The sequence below is a fragment of the Ursus americanus genome, chromosome 8 (genome assembly GCF_024610735.1).
Source record: "Ursus americanus isolate L20-20 chromosome 8, mUrsAme1.1.p, whole genome shotgun sequence".
Classification (NCBI taxonomy): Eukaryota; Metazoa; Chordata; class Mammalia; order Carnivora; family Ursidae; genus Ursus; species Ursus americanus.
In genome coordinates, this window is record NC_142134.1 from 52,882,903 (window position 1) to 52,906,761 (window position 23,859).

A 23,859-nucleotide genomic window follows, 5' to 3' on the forward strand; every position below is an offset into this window, starting at 1 on the left:
TTTAATTGGTCGAGAGCTTCTGTTCGGGAAGATGAAAAGATCTGCAGATGGATAGTGTGATGGTTGCACAGCCACGTGAATGGGCTTCATGGCACCACACTTAAAGATGGTAGATATTATGTATGTTGTATTTTACTGCCATTTTTAAAAAAGTGCTTGAAGATTGTAATGAATTTATGCAACATGCAATGCCACTAGCCTGCGGTAGAGGGCAAAGGCACTCAAACTTCACTGAAAAGCTTGACTGCAGTGCCCCTACTGCCAGTCCAGCCCTGTCAAGGAACCATCCACACCTGCAGCTCTGCTGGAGCCTCTGCAAGCCACAGGGGTAAGAGCTACTAGCCTTGTCTGCTCTAGCACTCTCGAGAAAGGAAGAAGGGTCGAATGGGTCTTTTCTAAAGAAGGGATCATTTGAACTCCTATACCTGGGAGGAAAGTAGCCTTATTCAGATTTTTAGTATTTCTTATTCTGCCTGTATTAATCTCAAGATGAATGATTAATGAGTGACCTTGGGGCTATTGATCTAAGAAACTATCTTACAAGCGCTTGAGGTTTGGGTTTCCTTTCACTGGTTGCTGACTAAACCTGGTCAGTCCTTCTACCCAGAATGGATGCTCCCATCATGGTGGTGAGGTTTCTCCAGCTTTTACTTTTCCTGTCATGCATGTTAGTAACATCTGCTGCTTGGCTATTTAAAGCATAGTTGTGGCTCCTTTACTAGTTTAAAAGTTGGGCATGTGTGTTGTAGGTCGAAAAGTAGGGGCACATCTGATGGATTTTGTACAATGCAGATCTTGTTCAGATGGCTGCAGAAGTCCAAAGTGGCCAAAGATGGCCAGGTGGCTGCTGTAGAGAACAGAGTGGTTAATAGCACCTGGACATTTGATTCCTAGGAGAGCTTTCTCACAGACCACCTATGCTGAGTTAGGAATTAAGAGTTCTGTGTACTTTCTAAGTTTCATGTCCATTCTTATGAATTCATAACTTTAGAATGCATTGAGGCAAAGTCTCTTGAGCTTTATGACAGCTAGCGGAGTGTCCGATAGCAGCTGCTTGCCACCGAGAGGCACGTGGGGTGGGAAGGGTGGAAGAAGCCACCATGACTGCTAGCCCTGACGGTGGAATCAGTGTTGGTAATCACGTCCCAAACGACTTCATTTCGGGTTTTGAAATGCCTTCAGTTTGGGTTCTGGAAGGGACTAGATGGGTCTGGGTTCAAATTCAAACTCTATCCCTTATTCACTGGGTTACTCTGGGTGAGTTACTTAACCTCTGAATTTTAGCTCCTCCATTTTTAAATAGGGGATAAAAGAGTCGCCATTTTGTTGAGTTGTTGGAGGGATTGAACAAGATAGTGTATAAAAGCATTTAGTTCTATGCCAGCCACATAGGAAGCACTCAAAAAATGTCAGTCTTGCTCTTTCTTATGTTGCAAAGATCATTCAACATGCTCTGAGGTTTTAACCCCTTCTCCACTTTTTTGCATCACTGGGAAAAAGAGATGATTAAGTATTCTTTGGTAAACCACCAACAGTCATTTCATAGTATCTTCTGATTTGGACTTTTAAATCATAAGCTATTAAAGAAAGTCATTCTGTTTTTCACCTGCTGTCAGCATAGTAGTAATAGCAGTAGGACTATGACAATATACAATACATATTGAATGCATCTTTCGTAAAAAAAAATTACGTCCTACTTTTTAAAATGTTGAAATGGAATGCCATGATTCACGTGCATTTAGAGATAGGACCTTTTTATTTTATTCTATTTAGAGAAATTTTAAAAAGAGTTCCTCTCCCTTCTTTAGAATAAGTTACAGATGAGGTTGTGGTATTGGGCAAGGAGAAGAGGTCAGTAAAATATGAAAGCTATGACACCTCATTTCAGAGGATTCCAGAGGTAGCAACTGTGTTAGATTCTGCTGCATTTTTCAAGGGCCATAGTCCCCAAATCTAGGAGCTACAAATTGAAGTACTCTGTGAAATCATAATGTCAAAAACACTTTTGTCAGCTTAATGACTCTAACTGCCAGGGTCCTGCCAAGCCACACTGGACCCCTAGACAAAAGGAAAAATGAGGAATAATGATCCTGTCTTTATGAAAATCTTTGATACTTTGTTCATTGTAGATTTTTATGTTAAAATTAATTTTTAAGAATGTTTCATTAAAAAAGTATTTATCTTGATTATTGAGTTTCTTGACACTCCTTAAAATTGGTGCCTGAAATCACCCTACTCTTGGCCTAGATGACCGCTACCATTTGTGATAAGCTACACATGACAACAGTGATTTGTATACATGACCTCTTCTAGGCCTCCGCCAAAATACATTTACAGATGAAAAACTGGAACCCTTCAGCAGTTAAATAAATGGTCTGATTTAACACAGGCAGTGAGTAGCTAAGTTGGACTGGAACACAAATCTATCCATCCCTAACACTAAACTTGTTCTCTGACCACCACACACTGCACCGTATCAGGAATTCACAACACAAATTCATTCATTTGACACAGAGTTTTGAGACCGTATTATGTGCCACCTTTTAATAAGAGATACAAAATTGAGATCATTCATTCATATATGCATTTAACAAGTATTTACTGAGCATGTGCTGTGTGCACTATTCTATGTGGTAGGGATGCAGAAGTGAACAAGCTCATCAGCTCCTTTCTTACGGGTGGAAGAGGTGGAAGAGACAGTCAATAAACCAATGAACAAAGGTTTCAGATAGCACTATGTTTTGAAGAGACATAAAATAAGGTGATGAGAACTAATAGCAAGTTTCTCACTTTATTTATTTTCTGGAAGATTCTATTTATTTATTTGAGAGAGAGAACATGATGGGGGGAGGAAGGGGCAGAGGGAGAGGGAGAAGCAGACTCCCCGCTGAACAGGGAACCTGCATGGGGCTTGATCCCAGGACCCTGAGATCATGACCTGAGCCGAATGCAGATGCTTAACTGACTGAGCTACCTAGGACCCTGCAAGTTGGCTGCTTTAGATTAGATGGTCGAGTCAGGTCTCTTAGAGGAAATAATCTTTAAGCCAAGACCTAAATGACAAGACAGATCCAGCCAAGAAAGGACGGGGGAAAGAGCATCCCAAGCACGGGGACAAGCTAGTGTAGGGTGCTAAGGTCACAGAGCAAGTGTGGTATGAAGTGAGATCCCAGAAAGAAGCAAGAGCAGCTCATGGAGGGTGTTATGAACCAGTATTGGGAGCTTGGGTTTTACTCTAAGCATGACAGTACATAGGACAGGCTCGCTGCTGTAACAAAATACAATGGCTTAAACAAGATCGGGCTCAACATAATGGCTCAATCCATGTCAGTCCCTGTAAGTAACTGATTTAAAACCTAAACTGGGGGGCCATTTGCAGACTTACTTGGTAGGTTCCTTTGACTGTATAATGGGAAACTTTAAAGAATCAGTATGACTTAGTGAGATACAATTTCATTGTGTTAAGGTTTTATAACATATTTGAAAACAAATTTACCTTGACTCACTGGAGAGAGACAAGGTAGCAGAGTCACTAAGACTGGTGTATTAACTTTGTGACTCTGGGACACTTAGAGACTCTGACCTCTCTAAGTACCACCTTCCACATCTGTAGAAGGTGAACAGTGATAGCACTGACCCTGTAAGGCAAGCTGTTGCAAGGATCAAGCTACATGAAGTTAGTGTTACTTAGCTCAGTGAATACCTAAGAAGACATCAAGGGGCCATGGCCTCATTTGCATGATAGAATCAACATGGAGATGCCATCAAATTTGTTGAATAGATGTAGATGTATAGATTCATCACCCAGAACAAGTTACTCAGGTCATCTTAAATGTGGGTAATGGATTACTATTATGGTACTGGTTAACAAATTTATTTTACTGTATTTTTAAAATCTGGAAAATTATCATGAACATAAAGTTGCATCATAGAGGCTCTCTCGTTATGTTCATATTTGATTCCTAGGAATCAAATCATTATTGGATGCTATATTAAGTGTTACATAAAAGGGAGGTAACTAAGAAAAGACTACCTGGGATAGATTGGAGGAATATTCTCAGTGGAAAGGTGAAAACCCAGGCCAGTTTCAGGCTACCATCTTCTCAATCCCACCCCCCAACCCAGTGCCTTTTGTGCCCCCTTCCACTGAGCACACAATGGACAAGGAATATCAAAATCAAAGTTTTCTCTTTATAGTCATGGCGTAAGATGGTCGAGAATTTCTGCGTACATTTTCCCATATTCTCCAAAACAGTTTTATAAAGTATTTTCATTTTTAAAGTATTTTGGGAAATATCCACATTTTCTAGAATTTCTTCACAACAATAGTAAATTTGGACAGGTTCTAGAGAAAGAAAAATCCAGATGAGTGTGAGGTAATATTCCAGGTGTCCTTTTGTCTGAGTCCTCCCTGCTTTGTTCCGTTTTGTTTATGTATTTGTTATCTCATTTATTTATCCCAAAACTCTGTGAGGAGAGTACTACTGCAGTACTATTACCTGCATTTTATAGATGAGGAAACTCCCGGATGCTGAGGACTTTGAGAGAAGAGTCAGACTTCAAGTTGTTTGGACACAGAACAGAGACAATTGAAGAACTAAGATTTTCACAATATTCATTATTCATGATATGCATTGAGTACCTATGCTGCCAGGAACTTTCTGGGCACTGGGACTGTAACAGTGAACAGAACAGCTAGAACTTCTGTTCCTACATAGCTTACATTCTAGTAAGGGGATAAGAAAAGAAAGACTATAAACAAAATAATGAATGTGTATGTTAGGTGGTGAAGGCTAGAAAGAAAAATAACTTTAAGAAGAATAGAGAGAGATTCGGGAGTGGCATTTTGTAAAGGGTGGTAAAAAAAAAAAGTCTCTCTGATATGGTGACTGTCATGCAGAGATGTGAAGGAGTGGGGGAGCTTGCCACTTGGCATCTGGGGAAAGCATGTTCTGGAAAGAGATCAGCAAGTACAAGTTCAAAGATCTGAGGTGGGATCATGCTTAGAAAGTGTAAGGAATGACCAAACAAGAGCTGGGAGGGATGGGTCAAAGATGTCAGATCTTGCAAGGACTCGGGATTTTCCTCTGGTTGAAATAAGAACCCAGTGGAGGATTTGGAGTAGAGGAGTGGCAGATTCTGGTGTGCATTTTAAAGATTCCTCTGTCTGTTGGGAGGAAATGACTGAGGAGGCACAAGGTTGGTAGGAAAGCCCCTCTGGGACTCTATCAAGAAAGGAGGCAGTAGGGGAGGTGGGGAGAAGTGATTAGACTCTAATATTTAATTCATAAACTCTTAAACTTTATGTTCTCCCACACCAGGCACTGGGAAAATACCAAGGCAACGTAAATAGCTTGGTGAGTTTTCCTGTTTATCCATGCATGTGTCCAATATACACCAACCTTCACTTCCCTCAGACTGGTCATCCTACAGACAAGCAGGATGAACAAAAGATATACTCCATGGGAAGATATGGTGTAGTGAGACCTCTCTGGGCTATTCACACTGCCCCCTTGTTCTGAGAAGCTGTGTGTGTGCCCATGGACCTGTGCAGGCATGGCGTATATATGTTGGCACTGTAGAAAGCCCCCAAGAAATGGAAACTGCTTTCATCATTATTGCTATTATTTGACAGCGATCCAGATTGCTTCTGCCACCAACCTGAAGACATATGGAGCCATAAGGACAGGAACCATTCTGTTTATTTCTATGTTTTGGACCTTCCATGTATATGCGTAAGTGTTGTTGAAAATCAGATATTAGCTCAAAGGACTCTCTGTGTCTACAAATATAAAAGTTGAAGAACAATTCCTTGACATTAACTCAGGAGCCCAAAATACTCAGTAATAAAAAATTACTTCATTGAGAACTTAAAACACACACATAGATGTTTATAGCTGTTGCAGTCATAACTGCCCAAACTTGGAAGCAACCAAGATGTCCTTCAATAGGCGAGTGGATAAATAACCTACGGTACACCCAGATAATGGAATATATTCTGTACTAAAAAGAAATGAGCTATCAAACTATGCGAAGACATGGAGGAACTTTAAATGCATGTTAGTAAGTGAAGGAAGCTGATCTGGAAAAGCTACATACTGTATGTTTCCAGCTATATGCTACTCTGAAAAAGACAAAACTATGGGAACAATAAAAAGATCAGTGGTTGCCAGGGGTTGTGGAGCAAGGGGAAGATGAATAGGAAGAGCACAGAGGAATTTCAGCGCAGTGAATGAATGCATAATGATCAATGCATGTCATTATATATTCGTCCAAACTCAGAGAATGTCCAACACCAAGAGTATGAAATGTAATGTTGATTATGGATGTTGAGTGATGACAATGTGTCAGTGTGGCCATCAATTGTCACACATGTGCCACGCTAATGGGGAGGCTGTGCATTGTGTGGAGGCGGGGGAATATGGAAAATCTCTGCACCTTCCCCTCAATTTTGCTGTGAGCCTTAAACTTCTCTAAAAGAATAAAGTCTTAAAAAGGTTTACTTTCAATTTTCTTAAAGCCTTCAGGCTATCAAAATGGCATATAAGGGAGAGTGTTGAGTATGACCCAGCAATGAAATTCCTAAGTTGAACTGGGAGAAAGGCACTTCTGCCAACTGTTATATATATACCTTCTGGGAATCCTGACTTGCCTCGGTGGTGGGGGTACGGCACAGTAACTGACTTGGAAATCTATAACCCAAGCTCTCGGATCAGGTCCAAGACTCAATATACACGTTGGAACCCTATTCCAATTTTTGGCATTAAAAATAGTCTATACGGAGGCGCCTGGGTGGCTTAGTCAGTTAAGTGTCCAACTCTTGATCTCAGCTCAGGTCTTGATCTCAGAGTTATGAGTTCAAGTCCCACATTGGGCTCTGTGCTGGGCATGGAGCCTACTTTAACTAACTAACTAACTATCCTACAGGATTTAACAAATGATATAACCACTTAATATCATATGCTTAATATTATATGTCTTTCTAGGATTTTGAACTCCTCTTCATCGTTCATATGAGGGAACCCGTGATAGAATCCTTGGAATTACAATGAAACATATCAGAAGCATTTATGTGTTTTGTAGTATTGCTCTGTCAGTGCAGGGCTGGGCTTCAAAGCTGCCAGAAGAAAGGGAGTTAACGACCAATTTCTCCAACATGTCCCTAAGAAAGGTTCCTGCAGACTTGACCCCAACCACAACCACACTGGATTTATCCTACAACCTCCTTTCTCAACTCCAGACTTCAGATTTTCGTTCTGTCTCTAGACTGAAAGTTTTGACTCTATGCCATAACAGAATCCAAGAGCTGGATATCAAGACCTTTGAATTCAATAGAGAGTTAAGATATTTAGATTTGTCTTACAACAGATTGAAGATTGTAACTTGGTATTCACTGGCAGGTCTCAGACATCTAGATCTTTCTTTTAATGACTTTGACACCATGCCTATCTGTGAGGAAATTGGCAACATGTCACATTTGGAAATCCTAGGTTTAAGTGGGGCAAAAATACAAAAATCAGATTTCCAAAAAATTGCTCACTTGCATCTAAATACTGTCTTCTTAGGATTGAGAAGTCTTTCTCATTATGAAGAAGGTAGCCTGCCCATCTTAAACACAACAAAACTTCACATTGTTTTACCAACAAACACAAATTTCTGGGTTCTTTTGCGTGATGGAATCAAGACCTCAAAAATACTAGAAATGACAAATATAGATGGCAAAAGCCAATTTGCAAGTTATGAAACTCAACAAAATCTTACTTTAGAGAATTCTAAGACTTCTATTCTATTACTTAATAAAGTTGATTTACTCTGGGATGACCTTCTCTTAATCTTCCAATTTGTTTGGCATTCGTCAGTAGAATCCTTCCAAATCCAACATCTGACTTTTGGAGGCAAGGTTTATCTTGACCACAATTCATTTGATTACTCAAATACTGTAATGAGAACTATGAAATTGGAGCACATACAGTTCAGAATTTTTTATATTCCACAGGAGAAGGTCTACTTGCTTTTTACCAAAATGGATATAGAAAACCTGACTATATCAGATGCACAAATGCCACACATGCTGTTTCCTGTTTATCCTACAAGATTCCAGTATTTAAATTTTGCTAATAATATCTTAACGGATGACCTGTTTAGGCAACCTATCCAATTGCCTCATTTGAAAACTCTCATTTTGAAGGGCAATAAATTGGAGACACTTTCTTTAGTGAGTTTCTTTGCCAACAACACATCCTTGAAGTACTTAGATCTGAGCCAGAATCTGTTACAACATGAAAATGATGAAAATTGCTTTTGGCCAGAAACCTTGATCACTATGAATCTGTCATCCAACAAATTCGCTGATTCTGTTTTCAGGTGCTTGCCCAGAAGTATTCAAATACTTGACCTGAATAATAACAAAATTCAAACTGTCCCTAAAGAGATTATTCATCTGAAGTCTTTGCAAGAGCTAAATCTTGCATTTAATTTTCTAACTGATCTTCCTGGGTGCAGTCATTTCAGAAAGCTCTCAATTCTGAACATTGAAATGAACTTAATTCTCAGCCCATCTCTGGATTTTTTTCAAAGCTGTCAGGAAGTTAAGACTCTGAATGCAGGAAGAAATCCATTCCGGTGTACTTGTGAATTAAGAGATTTCATTCAGCTTGAAAAATATTCTGAGGGCATGATGACTGGATGGTCAGATTCATACATCTGTGAATACCCTTTGAACCTAAAGGGCACTCAGTTAAAGGATGTTCATCTTCCTGAGTTATCTTGCAACACAGCTCTGTTGATTGTCACCATTGTGGCTATCATGCTAGTTCTGGGGATGGCTATGGCGTTCTGCTGCTTCTACTTTGATCTGCCCTGGTATCTCAGGATGCTGGGTCAGTGGACACAGACATTGCAGAGGATTAGAAAGACAACCCAAGAACAACTCAAAAGAAATGTTCAGTTCCATGTGTTTATTTCATACAGTGAACATGATTCTACCTGGGTGAAGCATGAATTAATTCCCAACCTACAGAAAGAAGAGAAATTGATTTGCCTTCATGGGGGAAACTTTGACCCTGGCAAGAGCATTGCTGAAAATATCATGAACTGCACTGAGAAAAGCTATAAGTCCATTTTTGTTTTGTCTCCCAACTTTGTCCAGAGTGAGTGGGGCCATTATGAATTCTACTTTGCTCACCACAGTCTCTTCCATGAAAATTCTGATTACATAATTTTTATCTTACTGGAACCTATTCCACTCTACTGCATTCCTACCAGGTATCCTAAGCTGAAAGCTCTTCTGGAAAAGAAAGCATACTTGGAATGGCCCAAGGATAGGCGTAAATGTGGGCTCTTTTGGGCAAATCTTCGGGCTGCTATTAATGTTAATTTATTAGAAACTAGAGAGATGTGTGAACTACAGACATTCGTGGAGCTGAATGAAGAGTCTCGAGGTTCTACAATCTCTCTAATAAGAACAGACTGCCTATAAAATCCTCTTGCCCTAGGGAAGTTGGGACCTGCATACACTGTTGGGATAGAAGTTGATACACCCTTTATGATGGTAATTTGGCAATATCATTAAAATGAAAAATGATTATTTTTTTCATGTCAGTTCCTGGAAGGATTTCTAAGAATGTATACTATAGAAACACAAGTTTGCAAAGGCTTATGTAAAAAGGTGTGCATCCCCGTATTATTTATAATCATGAAAAACTGAAAACAGCTCACATTTCCATAGAATAAAGATTGATTCAATAAATTATAGTTCACTAATGCAACAAAATATTACACAACCATTAAAAAGAATGAGGTAGTTCTATTTTTACTGGTATGGGGAAAATTATTCTAATATGGTGGTTTATATATTGAAAAAGAAATCTAAATGAACTATACCAGTGCACTGGTATAGTAACAGTGGTTTGGGTCTGGGAGGTTGTATTACAGAAAACCTCTGGTTTCTATGTTGTATATTTCTATAACGTTGGAATTGCTTAAGTGAATCTGTATTTCTTTTGTAGGTAGAAAAAAACAATAAAGATAATTTTTAAAGCCTACACATCCTATTCATTTCGTTTCATTCATCCTTTCTAGTCTCACCAGTCATAGAACGAAAACAAGCTTTTCTAAATTTTGCAAAATTATATGTTACTTCCCTGATTAGAAAAATTTCTGTGGGTCAGGATGTCTGGGTGGCTCAGTTGGTTAAGAAAAATTTCTGTGATTTATGGCACATATAAAGGAAGAAAACGGCCATATTTAAAATCTGACACCCATCTCCTCTTACCTCCATGCATCCTATCATTGAGCCATATCCAGTTATTGCCCTTTCCCAGAACATTCTGTCTCTTTGGTATCACGACTGATTGTTGAAGGAATCTTACATATCCTTCAAGGTACAATCCAAATGTCAACTCTTTTTTGAAAACTTCCTCACTTCCAAGTATGATGCTCCTTGATGCTCCATAACACTTCAGACATATTTCTATCACCAAACTGACCATATATGTTTTTAAAGTTTCCCTTTCTTATTATACTATAAGCTCCTGAAAAGCTAGGACAGACTTCTCTATGCCCTTATTTTCAGCAGCCATTTGCTCAGTCCCTGGTTCAGAGAAGGTGTCAGTGAATACTTATGTTAGGTAAGCTAGAGGAAAATAGAAGGGACCCAACTGGCTTCAGGATAGAAGGTCAGCTGAGAAGACCGAGAATCCAGAATTGAAGGATTTCTGAGTATAGCTTGAATCATGTGAAATTGTCAGTATGTGGTTGCTCTTGGCCTATAAGAACATCTATTTTATCTCATTCAATCTAATAACCCTAATCTCCTAAGCAGGGTAAAACTGAGCTCTGCATCTATTTTATTTCCTCATAGTTGTCATCTTATGAATTCCTCATGCTAGTAGTCATCTGAGAAATTGTAATCAAGCTGGTCAGCCTGAGTATAGGGACAGAGTTGGGTCAATCTCCAAGCCAGGTTGTGCTAGCTTTTGGCTCATGATCAGTTTATTATGATGAGCTAGAGCTCAGTAGCCTTGAGGCTGAGTGTCTTTCTTCTTCCCCCCTTGGTGAGCCCATAGTCTGTTTGGTAGAAGGGGAAATCCAAGGAAACCACAGTGCAGGGAGAGCAGAGAATGGGGAGAATGCATTTCCAACCAGGCTTTCAGCATCTGGGCCACTGTTGTTAGTGTGATTCATGGCTTCTGGGGGAGTCAGACAGACTCTGTAGGAGGATTTTGTAAAATTTGAATAAATGACTCAGTGTGAGACTCTTACCTTTAAAGATGAGTTAATTGGGAACATGTAAAGTAGGTGACATTGGCCCTCAGTCACCAGGATTAAGTTATTCCATGGTAGAATCCTCAATTTAGTAATACAGTCTTAAAGATTAAATGTACTTTATCACAAATAAAAAAAAAACACATCAGGCATAGCTGTCAGCAACTTCTTATTTCAGCAGCTGGACTACCCTTAAATCTTACGTATCAGACCATTGTACTATTCCTTTCTCAGAAACTCAGATGCCACCAAAAATGGCCTGCTTTGCTTGGTTTTGACTCTTATGTCTCATACTGGAAAACGAATTTTACATAAGTTTAATGTTGGGGCTTGAGATAGAGGTAGCACCTAGGCTCATGCAAACCCGATCTTAAACTTTTACCCAGACATTTCGGATTTCACCAAGGGACCCACTCTGCTCAAGCATGACACTGATGAGGAAGTAAGCATTACACAGACTCATGCTGTAGTGGAACCCAGTGTAAGGACTCTGATCATGTTTCCAAAGTGATTTCAGGTCTTGTGAAGTTGCAAGTTCCTTTGCATTTCCTTGCCATTTGTCCACCTGGACCTTCTTCTGGTGTTTTTTTTTTCCCCCAAGGAGACTGAGCTCTATCAATATTGTTCATGTCTGTCTTGGATCTTTCAGGGTGCTTTCACAACTACTGTGCATCTCTGCAGGTAAATGACAATCTTTTCAGGATGCCAACAGTCCGGTGTTGACGATGTTCTATAGTCTACAAACATGGCAAAGAGGTCTATACTAACATGGGTTTATAATCCTCTAATTCCAAGTGGTTTGGAGGGAGAAGAGTTTTAAATGTAAGTTATGGCAAATGTGCCCTGAGGTTCAACTCCTTTATAAATTATAATGAACCATTCAAGAAAAGCATGGACTAGGAATATTTAAACTGAGTGAGGGTTTAGAGCTTATCAAGTATAACTCTCACTTTTAAGTGGGAAGTTGAGGCTTGGGAATTCTACATGACTCACCTAAGCCTGAGGTCAAACATTAGTCTTTTAATTTCTTGGCTGAAGAGGCTTTTCTTTCCAATCTAGGACAAGGTGTCTCTTACTTTTTGTATTTATTTTATCATCTTGATCCTTTCATTTCCATTCTGGACAACAGGGCCCTGGGTTGGGCCCCTTGCATATCCTACTTATACTGTCCATAATTATTTGTGCCTGGACTCTGCAGTCTCTCCCTACTGCCTCACACCCCTTCCCCCACCCCAGCCCCCAACTCTTAGGAGAGCCTTCCTTGAATTTCTAAGTGCTTCTTAGGGTCTGGTACTGCCAAGACTGGCAGTGTTCTTTGAGTGAGATATCCTCGGCCCACGCCCAGATCCACATGGATCCTGGTCTTCATTTGTCCCCTTCAAGATGCTTTCTGACCCTCTGTCTTGCACATGAGGTCAACCAAGTATTCTGAGGAGCTCCAGAACTCATGCCTATGGGGTCCTCTCAGAGTCTGGTGGTTGGGCCCTGATTTGAGTTCGACAATCTGGCAAGCAGATCACGCCTGCTGGCTGAAGCAGTGTGGTACAACCCTAGATTGGGCCACCAGAATAGTGCTAACACACTGAGGCAGGGTGACTCTCACAGTGAACACAAGATGACTTCAGGGGTCAGAGCTATCAATGGTCTACCACCAACACTTGGGCTTAGGCCACCAGTGTGGGCTTGTGTCCATCTGCGTTTTGACTGTGGTGCCACCCCTTGTCTGTGTCACCTTAGGATAGCAAGCATGGTGACAGGTGTATTTTACCCTGTACTCCTCCTCTTCCCCTAACCTCTGGCATCCAGGGTGATAACCACCATAGCTACAGGCTCTGTGTCATGTGCTAGGTAGTCCTGCAAGGATGGTTTTCAAGACTGAACACCAGCGGGCCTTCCAATCAATGTCCTCTCTTATCTGCTACTGATGTAGTGACATTGTGTTCTCCCTGTCTTAAGCCATGCTAAAGAGGGAAGTACATATCTTATAAGAGTAGGATGGTGCTTCTCACCAAACCCCCAACTGGTGTCGTTGTGTGGAAGGCAAGGGTTCAGTCAACATCAAAAGAGCTCCCATTCTGGGAATGCAATGATTACTACCTCAAGAGTCCAAGAGAAGACAAGACTGGAAAATACCTTGTTCTGTGTTTATACCATACAATTCCGAATGGTAAACAGGACCAGAAAAGGAATATTGATTTATATTTACCTACATATTTGGGGAAGGCTCACACCAACGAAGCACAGTAGCAACCTTTGAGAAAAAGTCATTGGAAGGCAGTGTGGCTGGATGATACAGTATCATCGCTAATAATGTGACCAGCATTACAGACATACTACTGGGGAACTTCAGAGGCAAGAAGAGCTATCCTGGTTTAATGTAAACAGGCTCTGAAGGACCCATGTCCTTGTGATTAATTACAGCACTGCTACCGTTTTCTCCTGGTGGGACATATAAAATTAACCGGGGAGAGGGCATTGGACAATAAAATGCCTGAAGGATGGTTCCTGGATTTGAACAGGAATTGATGCTTCTTGGACCCTACAAAGAATCTTTCAATGTGCCAACTGGGCAACAAACAATACGTAAGTAATTCCTCTCTATCTATCTTCATGAATACGACACTATACCTCTCATGGGTCCATATATTTTGAAACATTTTTGAATCAAATTATTGATATAGATAGGAGCCCTACATCGCAAAATATCTTTTCCCAGGGCCCTGCACACCCTGGAGGCAGCTCTGAGAAGAATATCCTGACTTATGCAGCCAGAACTTACCTTGCTTCTTATTTCTTAGCTGCTCAACTTATTCTGGTTTTTGCATAAGTCATTGACAGCAGGAGACTTTTGTCTCAAGTGCTAATGGGTCATGTGGTGAAATTCAGGGGTAAGACTGAAGGATCTGACAGAGTGGTAAAGGCAAATTCTAGTACCACAGTATTAAGGTTATTGGAAGTTCCTCCTACGGTTTTTATAAAAAATTGAAGGGAAGCGAGGCATTTCTTCTTTTATGTCACGATGGGTGAAAGCTCCACATGATTAAATTCTGTTCTCTTTATGGAAGACGTTAGATTTTTAGTTGTGCCTGGGATCTTTCTAAACCTAATGACCTGAAGTATTTAACTTCCTGGCAGCAGTACCTTTGGCCCAAGGGGAAAAAATAGGGCAGAGAAAGAAGCTATATATATATCAGGTTAGCTCTAATTGTCCATCAGGACCAAAGTCTTCTTTTGATTCCTGGACTCATTAGTCCTGGGGAGATCCAGAGACCCATCAGCCCTCAAGCTCCTCCTGATTCTTTGATTTCTAGAAAAGAGTTGGGTCAGTCTCCATGATACTGTTTTTAGTATGATTGTCCTGTGTGTAATAATACAAATAGCTAACCCTTCTTGAGGCTTATGTGGGCCAGCCACTATACTAAGGATGCTGTGAGTTATCCTTGTTAATTCTCATAGACCTATGAATTAAATTTATCATTCTTCTCATGGAACAAAGTACCCAAGGTGCCCCAAAGTTAAGGTTTCAAGGCCAATAAATCAAAAAAATCCAAGGCAGTCTGATTACAGAGCCTGCTTTCGTATCTCCCATGCTATGCAGCCTCCCAAGAGTTTGCTAACTATTGGTTTCATTCATATTTATATTCACCATGACAATACTTGTTCCTACTAGACCATATTTTTGGATGGAGGTGTCTTGTTGCTTAAGAGTGACTCTCATCATTTAGGGTATAACCCAAATTCTGCCAGGGCTCACTGTGGCTAAAATAGGGCACATCAACATCAAGGACCCCCAAGTTCTTGTTCTTGCCCCCACCTACTGAAGCAGGGCTTCTGCTCCTCCTGCAAAGGTCCCCATGAGTAGTGCTAGGAGACCCCAAGGAGCCTCAGTTCTGCGGGCACATCACACTGTCAGCTACACTCACCATTTGGCGCCACCGTAGTCTTCTGCCACTCTGGCTAACTCAGGCGGCTAGACCTGTGGCCTCTCAAAGCCCTTGAAAGAGCCTTGCACCATTGACATTGCTGAATGAAGGTGCCTCCTTGATGATGCTAATATCCATGCTGAGGTGTTTTCTCCCAATAACCCCAAATTCATTTATCCTTGGGGTGAGGAGAGAAGCCAGGCTTCCCAAAACAGGGTGTCAATATCCCAGCATTCCAAAGCTGCCATGCTGGAATCCAGAACCTCACCAAGCCAACCTGCTCAGCATCGCTCATCATCAGGGCGATGCAAATCAAAACCCCACTGAGCTATCACGTCACACCTGTCAGAATGGCCATGAACCAAAAGACAACAAATAATGTGTTGGCAAGGATGTGGAGAAAAGGGAACCTTTGTTCCCTTGAAAAGGGAATTCCTTGTTGGTGAGAATATAAATTGGTGCAGCCACTATGGAAAACAGTATGGCGGTTCCTCAAAAAAAATCACAAATAGAATTACCATATGATCCAGCAATTCCAAAGAAAGCAAGAACCCCCATGTTCCCTGCAGCATTATTCACAACAGCCAAGATAGGAGAACAACCAAAGTGTCCATTAATGGATGAATGGGTAAAGAAAGTGTGGTATAAATATACAATGGAATATTACTTGGCTATAAAAAAGGAAGTAAATCCTGCCCTTTGTGACACCATGAATGGACCTTGAGGGCATTAAGTAGAATAAGTCACACAGAGAAAGACAAATGCTGAATGATCTCACTCACATGTGGAATCTAAAAAACAAAACCCAAACACATACCAAGCTCATAGATACAGAGAACAGACTAAGGGTAGCCAAAGGCTGGTGGGTGGTAGGTGAAATGGGTGAAGGGGGTCACATGGTACAAACTGCCATTTATAAAATAAACAAGTCCTAGGGATGGAACGTGCAGCATGATGACTATTGTTAATAATAATAATGTATTGCATATCTGAAAGTCGCTAATAGGGTAGACCTTAAAAGTTCTTATCCCAAGAAAAAAAGGTTTTAGAACTACATATGATGATGGACGTTAACTAGATTTATTGTGGTGATCAATTCAGATTATATACAAATTTTGAACCATGTTTTACACCTGAAACTAATGTAAGGTTATATGTCAATTATGTCTCAATTAAAAAAATTGGAGCGAAAAGTAAGACAATCATACTAGGGTTTACAGTTTATTTAAAAATAATTTGAAATCTAATGTCACATTAAATGACCCTGTTAGAAAATAGATAAATAAACCTCTAAAAACAAAACAGAAAATTATTCAATTGGATGCACATATACATCATAAACCTCCAAATCTATAGCAGTCAATTAACTTTTTTAAAAATAAAAAGTGGCTACACACGTCTCAGGAAGCTTACGATTAAAGAGGCACTAAGGAAAGAGGAAAACCCTGCATATTCGTTATAATAAAAATAGTATTATGAGTATGTGTACTCAACCTAATGAACTGGTGAAAACTTTCTGTAACTATTGTAACATGAAAATTAAACTTTCTGTTCATTTTTAAAACATTCCCAAATACTTAACTGGCCTCTGTCCTATAATATTTTTCTGAAAAGCAAAAGTGAAAAAAATCACTACATCTTTTGATGCTTAGCAATAAATTTATGAGTGTGCAATTGTGAATACTTAGCCAATTGGGCAAAAAATAAATTTTGGTCCTTTGCTGCTTCCCTTTCAGTTTTTGTACATTATGGTTCCAGGGTTCACAGTTGTGCAGAGACCACAAAGTTATGTCATATGTCTTAGTCTTTACGATTCTTGTAGCAAATTTGAATTAAAATTTAAAAACATTATAGGGCGCCTGGGCGGCTCAGTTGGTTAAGCATCTCCCTTTTGCTTGGGTCATGATCTCAGGGTCCTGGCATCGGGCTCCCTGCTCAACAAGGAGCTTGCTTCTCCCTCTCCGCTGCCCCTCTTCATGCTCTCTCTCACTCTCGCTTTCTCTCTCAAATAAATAAATAAAATCTTTAAAAATAAATAAAAAATAAAAACATCTTATTCTTTAGGAAGTTCAAAAAATCTGCTCCCCCAAGCCAAGCATGTGGTTTATATAATAAAAAGAAATAGCTGAACTACATATGTGACACAAGATTTAAAAAAAAATCTCTGTCCTCAAAAGCAGGTGTGCACATCTCAGCACCCCAAAGTCTCAGTGCTGGGATCCAGAGTTTTATTGAGTCTCTTGTGAAATCTGTTTGTTCGGCACTCACTCCTAACCTTTGTGGGAGCTCCAAACCAGTCCAGGGGGCAAGGAGTATGACTAGCACCCCATTTTCCTTATTCCTTCCCACCTCTCCTTTGCAACCCCACCCCCTACCCCCACCAAGGACTCTTTCCTCCTCCTACCCACGCATACCAATAGACGCATAGAAACGGAGAGGGAGTGAACATCATCCAAACAGCCCAACTTATACTCCCAGTTTGGATTCAGTTAGATCACACTGCTACCTATTTTATAAAGCAAATTGGATGGGGAGGATTGCCCCATAAGGAAGCCGAAGACAGGCTGGAGGAGGGCAATGAATACATTCTCCACTGTCAGAACCTTAGAAAACCTTAGACCCATCTTCTTCCTGAGGTTTTGTAAGCAGGAAACTCGGTAAGCTTGCAACTGTCCCAAAACGAAAAGATAGAATTTCGCTTTTAATTTTTAAATCTCTCAGTCTTAAACCTTAGCTTCAGGCCTCGAACTAAAAAGGACAAAAACGATATACGAAGGTCATTAAAAAGGCAAAACCAAACCACACAAAACAAAAAAGAAAAAGAGAGACAAGGACCAAGAGAAAAAGACGGCTGGCGCCAGCTCTCCTGCAACTTCTCATTTTGCAGTGTGCATCTAACCTTAAAGCAAGGCCCCGGGGGGAAGTCAAATGCCCGGCCTGGGGCTTCACCGGGAGTTTCACTTCACTGGTTGCTCCTCACCGGCCCTTGCCGGCGTGGAAAGCAGAAGTTCGCGACATTAAAATAGATCTCATTGTGCATGCAAGAGTAGTACCATCAGCAAAGCGTGCCTTCCCGTTAGCTCACTTCTTCAATTCCCAGCTTGGCTCCTTGCAACCCAGTTGGATGGGCTCTATGAGAAACCCTGCCTGGGCCGGAGCGGGAAGCTTTGCAGGAAGCATCTGACCACTTACTGTTTTGTAAATTCTGCAATAAATTCCTTAATGAGTCCCAGTGCCAGAGAAAGAAGTACAGGGAAAAACCATTCTGACCTTCTCCAGAGCTCACCTTGACCAGGGGCACCTGCCACATCCGTCATTCTTCAGAGGGTGGACCTGCAAGGGATCCAGGACATTGGGATGTTACAAGAAAGCTGCCCTGATTTTTCTTTTGTTGTTTCTCATTTTTCTTTCTTTTCCCTCTTCACTACCACGGAAAGGCATAGAAGGAAGCCGCTTTTGGGTCGGCTCAATTCTTATTCCTGTCCTAAATCACAAACAACTGAAAAAAAACAGTTGGAAACCAGGGAAAATCGCTTGAAAGCCAGAACCTTGCTGCACACACCGCATCACACCTGAAAGCTTGTTAGAAATGCCGTATTTCAGGATCCATCCCAGACCTACTGAATTAGAATCTGCATTTTAACAAGCCCCCCCCCCCCCCCCCCCGCTGATTTCTATGTACAATAAGGTTTGAGAACCTTGGGAAAGGAAAACTTAAAAATGAACTCAAGTCTTGCCCCCAGGGGCGGGCCCTTGTGTGAAATTTTAGGGTCACAGCGACACCTAGTGGTTACTTTGGTAGTTGCTGTTGCGCTTTCTGGTGGGCACGTTTCGTCTGGGTTCATGCATCACTGGAGGGACAGGTGACCCTTGTAGCAGCGCCCAGAGGTCTCCGAGTTCCGCTTCTCTCCACCACGCTGTCAACTAAAGGCATGGAGGCCCTCTACTAAATGCCTTTTACTAAAACCTTCTACTAAAGCTTAGGACGGCAGATAGGCTTAGCCCATTCTCTGCAATTGAAACAGCAGGACAACTGATCTCAAAGCATTTCTTCACCCTTCACAAGACTTCTCATAAAATTCACAAAGCCATTAACACTCAGGGGCACAAGATGGTTTTAGAGATCATCTAGATGAGTGGTCCTCGCCTTTCAAGGATGACGATCACTATGTAATATAGTTGCTATTACTGAACATTTACTTTGTTTCAGGCACTAGTCTAAGCACCTGGATGCATTAAGTCGCTTCAGATCCACAAGGCAGTGAGGCAGGTGATCTATATTACCTCTATTCCGTAGCTCCTCATCTGATCATTTCGTTAGTAGGTGTTGTTGGTTGAGAAAAATCTATACCAACAAGAAACTATGATGATGAATCTAGTAACTCTTGAAAATGAATTTGCATTGAATGAAACCCAACGCCTTCTATATATATTTTGGGAAGAGCAGTGCATGGGAATAAGATTTGTTATCTACCCAGCCTCAGACTGCTTGGGCACACATAGACGTGTGGCCTCTTGAAACAGCTCCAAGGCTCTCCAAAGGATTCATAGCCCACAGGCTGGGAATTCCCAGTGTAGAAGCACCCCCCAAAGGCCTTATTGATGCCATAGCATACAATCCTGAACACTCCTGATTTCATCTGGTCTCTGATGCCTTGGCCTTGGATGGCAGACTTTGGGGAATAGCAGATGAGGGAACTGACTTCAGAGAAGTTGCCTATGGCTACAGTGCTAGCTTGAAAAGCTACACTATAGAGACAGAGTCCGTGGCCAATCTCTTTGTTCTGTGCTCCAGCCTATACACCCTAGCAAGAATAATCTTCCTCAAACACAGTTTTCTTTGGGTTAATCTCCAACTCAAAATTACCTCCAACTATGCCCAGCTGGCTATGTGAGATAAAGCCCATTCTGATTACCTTGGTTTTCAAAGCAAAATCTTACACCAAACAACCTGCTCGTCGCTGCTCCCTTCATGTCTCCTATGCTGTCTAGATTATTCCTCTTGTCCTCTGTGTGGTCAGGTCTCAAAGGAGACCTCTAGGAGGCCAGGTAGTGGCTAAGGTGACCCTCCCTGGGAAGCACTGCCTTGGTTAAGTCACTTGGAATACAGAGCTAGATCCTACATAGACAGACGAACAGTCAGATGGCCTTCTCAGAAGAGCAAACACAAGTTTACTGTAAAAAATATATATATAATTACTGATTTGACCACATAAGTGCACATGCTGGTGGGTATTCTCTTCTACCAGCCCTTTCTGGAAGAAATAGCATAACCAAAAGGTAGCTTGGTCAGCATGAGTCTTAGTCATTTCTTGTTTCTGGCTGCCTGGCATCAATTCCCTCTTCCTAAAAATACTTTATTTCCTTTTGAAGCATCCTCTCTTCCCACTGGTGGATATAGTCTGGGAGACAGTGACTAAGATTCTGGCACTTTCTGGTTAGTGGGTAGAGTGGTGGCCCAGGCTCACAGAACAGTAGACAACTGCACACTCTCTTCCTGGTATTTCAATCGTGACAAGAGGAGCAAAGAAATAGAAAAATATTCTATTTCGTCCCCACAGTAGTGCCCTGGTCTTCCGGAGCCTTCTTTTAGACTTCCTGGTGGTCTTCAAGTCCTATCCCCCAAAGGGGGTGGGGGGGTGAGGTAACTGGTTGATGGGCTTTAAGGAGAACATGTGATGTAATGAGCACTGGGTGTTACATAAAACTGATGAATCACTGACCTCTACCTTTGAAACTAATAATACACTATATGTTAATTAACTGAATTTAAATTAAAAAAATTTTTCAATCCTATCCTCCAGAAATATCATAGTTCCTGCCTGTTTCCAAGCTTCCACCTCATTGATTCTGTGAATACTCTGCATCCTTGAAAAAAAAAAAATTCTTTTGAATTAGCATGCTAGTCAACTACTGCTAGAATATGTTGTATAAAAAACAACCCCCAAAATCTCTGCTGTTTATACCAACAAGAATTTATTTTCTGAAGTCCCGGGTCTGTTGGTCAGCTGGGCAGTGGTGTGTCCGACTTCAGGTTCCGCTAGGTCTGTTCCATGGACCTCTCATTTGAGGACAGAAGCAGTTACTCAGGGTGTGCTCTTCTCATGGTAGGCGGTAGAGGGCGAGGTAGCCCACGCAAGCACATTTAAAATCTCTGTGGAGCATCCTCTACGTTAGTCTGCATTTCATTGGCCAAAGCTAGTCACATGGTCAAACTTAAACGCAACTGTGTGGAGTTGTGTGTTACGGCTTTACTCCACAGGCCGGCACGGTGAAGACCCCAGGGAAGGGGCATTGATGTATTTGTATTCTTTTGCAAGGAGAGGGTGCAAAATTAGGACCATTAACCTACCTTGGTTAGCCAGAAAATAATAAAATGTTAACATTATGTTAACAATTTAACATAATGTTAAATTAATTTTAACAAAGTTAATTTTATCAATCTTTGCCTTTATGGTTTGTGCTGTCCAACTCCTGTTTAAGAAATTTCTGGTTCTTTGACCCAGGAATATCACACAGATAGTCCTCTTTGTTTTTCACATTTAAGTGTTTAGTCCATGGCCCAGCTGAGGCAGGGACCCAACTTTGAATCTTTCCTGATAGTTGACCAACTGGCCCACCCTTGGTTTTTGTTGTTGTTGTTTTCTTTTTTAAGATTTATTGATTTATTTGAGAAAGATAGAGCACATGCGGGGTGTGAGGAGAGGGAAGAGAGACTCCCCGCTGAGTGTGGAGCCCACATGGGGCTGAATCCCAGGACCCTGACATTATGACTTGAGCCGAAACCAAGAGTCGGCCGCTTAACCAACTGAGCCACTCAGGTGCCCTGCAACCTTGTTTTTTGAATACTTCATCCTCTTCCTGGTGAAATGTAATGCCACCTTTGCCATGGAACAACTTTCCATAAATGCAGGAGTGTCTTGCTGGAGTCTCTCTTCAATTTCATTATTCTGATCATCAACTTTCATGCTCATACTGCACTTCTCAATTATTCCATCTTTAATCCTTACTCAGAATCAGCTTGTCAAGTTCCACATATGCACACTAACAATATTGATCAATATTTTGTGTGGAATTTCTTTGAATTAAAGATTAATATGGGGGAAAGAGGGTTTTTAAGATAGTAAGTCTTCCTCCCCCTGGAGAGTCTCTAATTACGTTCTGCAAAATTTTATAATTTTCTTCTTACAGCATGCACCTCATTTGTTAGATTTATTCCTAGAGATTTCATTTTCGCGCTATGAGTTAAATGTGATCTTTTAAAAATTACATGTTTTAACTATTATATAGAATATAGAGAGAGAATATAATACATAGAATCAATTTATTCTATAGAATATATAGAATATAATCAATTTTTGTAGATGGCTCTCAAAGCCAGCAACCTTTATCATATAGCTAACATTATGTACTCCTTACCATGTCCTAAGCATTTTATGTGTGTGGAATGCATTCAAATACACAGCAACTCTATGAAGGAGTAGTATTATAACTATTCATCTATGAGGGAACTGATATCCAGAGAAGAACGGAGAGATTAAATAAGTTGTCCAAGGTCATATAAGGTGAAGCCAGGATTCAAACTCATTGACCAATATCCAAGGCGATAACCACAACACTGTATTTGCCTTTTAACCTTGTTAAACCCTTGCCTTAATTCAAGTGATTTGCTTGTCTATTCTCTAAGGTTTGCCATGCAAACCACAAAAATAGTGACTACTTTAAAAAGCAACTAGCAAATCCATGGTGAACACCCTAGTGATGCTATGCTTGTGTGTGCATGTGCGCATGCGTGCGTGCGTGCGTGCGTGTGTGTGTGAGAGAGAGAGAGAGAGAGAGAGAGAGAGAGAGAGGAGGAGGAGGAACTTCATAAAGAGCAGCATTCTCAGAGCTAATGGAATTCCCCAAACCTTTGGGATTGCTGGTCTACTTTGGGAGGAGCCAGGCATCCTCAGAGAGGCCTGACTGGGGAAAGAGGCCCAGGGCTCAAGGGCAACAGACAGTGTCAAATGACAGGCCCTCTCCTTCCCCACCCCACCCCTGGATTTGTGCTGAATCAAAGGCCCATTCAGGCCCCTCCCTTTCACAGAGCCAGGCCAAGGGGGCCATCCCTGGAGGCTGAACTACGACAATCCCATGGGCTTCTGCTCCACACAGGCTTGGGTTTGAAACCACAATATACTTGGCACTGGTTTTACACACATTACTTTCCCAGTGCTGGGGTGGGGGGGGAAGGCATTAGAAGGATGAAAGGGGAGGTCTGGAGGGAGGAGGAATTCTTTTTCCAGTCTAGTGAATGAGGTTAATAAGTGGAAAAATAAAACTACTTTCCGTGAAGGGTCTTTGGAAGGGTTACCAGGCCACAATAATTAAAAGCAAATTAAAAGGCTATATCATTCATGCAGCCTCAATGGCCTGTCTCAGCCCTGAGAGAGCTGAGTCTACTTCTGGGCAGTGGAGGGAGCGTGGGGAGGAGGGAAAACAGGGAGGACTTCGGGTAATCGCATGTGGGGCAGCAACCAATGAGAAGCAGGGATCCCCGCCTGGGTCCCTCTCTGTGGCATCCCAAATGCTAAGTCGTGAATTAGGGAATTGATTGAATGATCATCTTCCAAAACCCCAGCAGGAATTGGACATTTGTTCACACATTTCCAAGGAATGTTTTCTGGTG

The 23,859-nt window shown here is 41.2% G+C and overlaps 1 protein-coding gene across 2 annotated transcripts; it reads left to right on the forward strand.

Moving 5' to 3' along the window:
• Positions 1 to 270: 270 nt before the first annotated feature.
• On the forward strand, positions 271 to 10,043 carry TLR10 (toll like receptor 10). Of its 2 annotated transcripts, XM_087864211.1 has the most exons (3): positions 271 to 328; positions 5,636 to 5,735; positions 6,987 to 10,043. In XM_087864211.1, the coding sequence occupies exon 3, from the start codon at positions 7,049 to 7,051 to the stop codon at positions 9,476 to 9,478; it is 2,430 nt and encodes an 809-aa protein (XP_087720337.1). In that variant the 5' UTR covers positions 271 to 328; positions 5,636 to 5,735; positions 6,987 to 7,048; the 3' UTR covers positions 9,479 to 10,043. The 2 variants fall into 2 exon arrangements, with proteins under 2 accessions (XP_087720337.1, XP_045672325.2); XM_045816369.2 differs by lacking the exon at positions 271 to 328 and having other exon boundaries at positions 5,366 to 5,735.
• The last annotated feature ends 13,816 nt before the right edge of the window (positions 10,044 to 23,859 follow it).

Bases quoted from the DNA above. Each gene is read 5' to 3' on its own strand.
- TLR10 (XM_087864211.1), top strand. From the start codon at position 7,049: ATGAAACATATCAGAAGCATTTATGTGTTTTGTAGTATTGCTCTGTCA.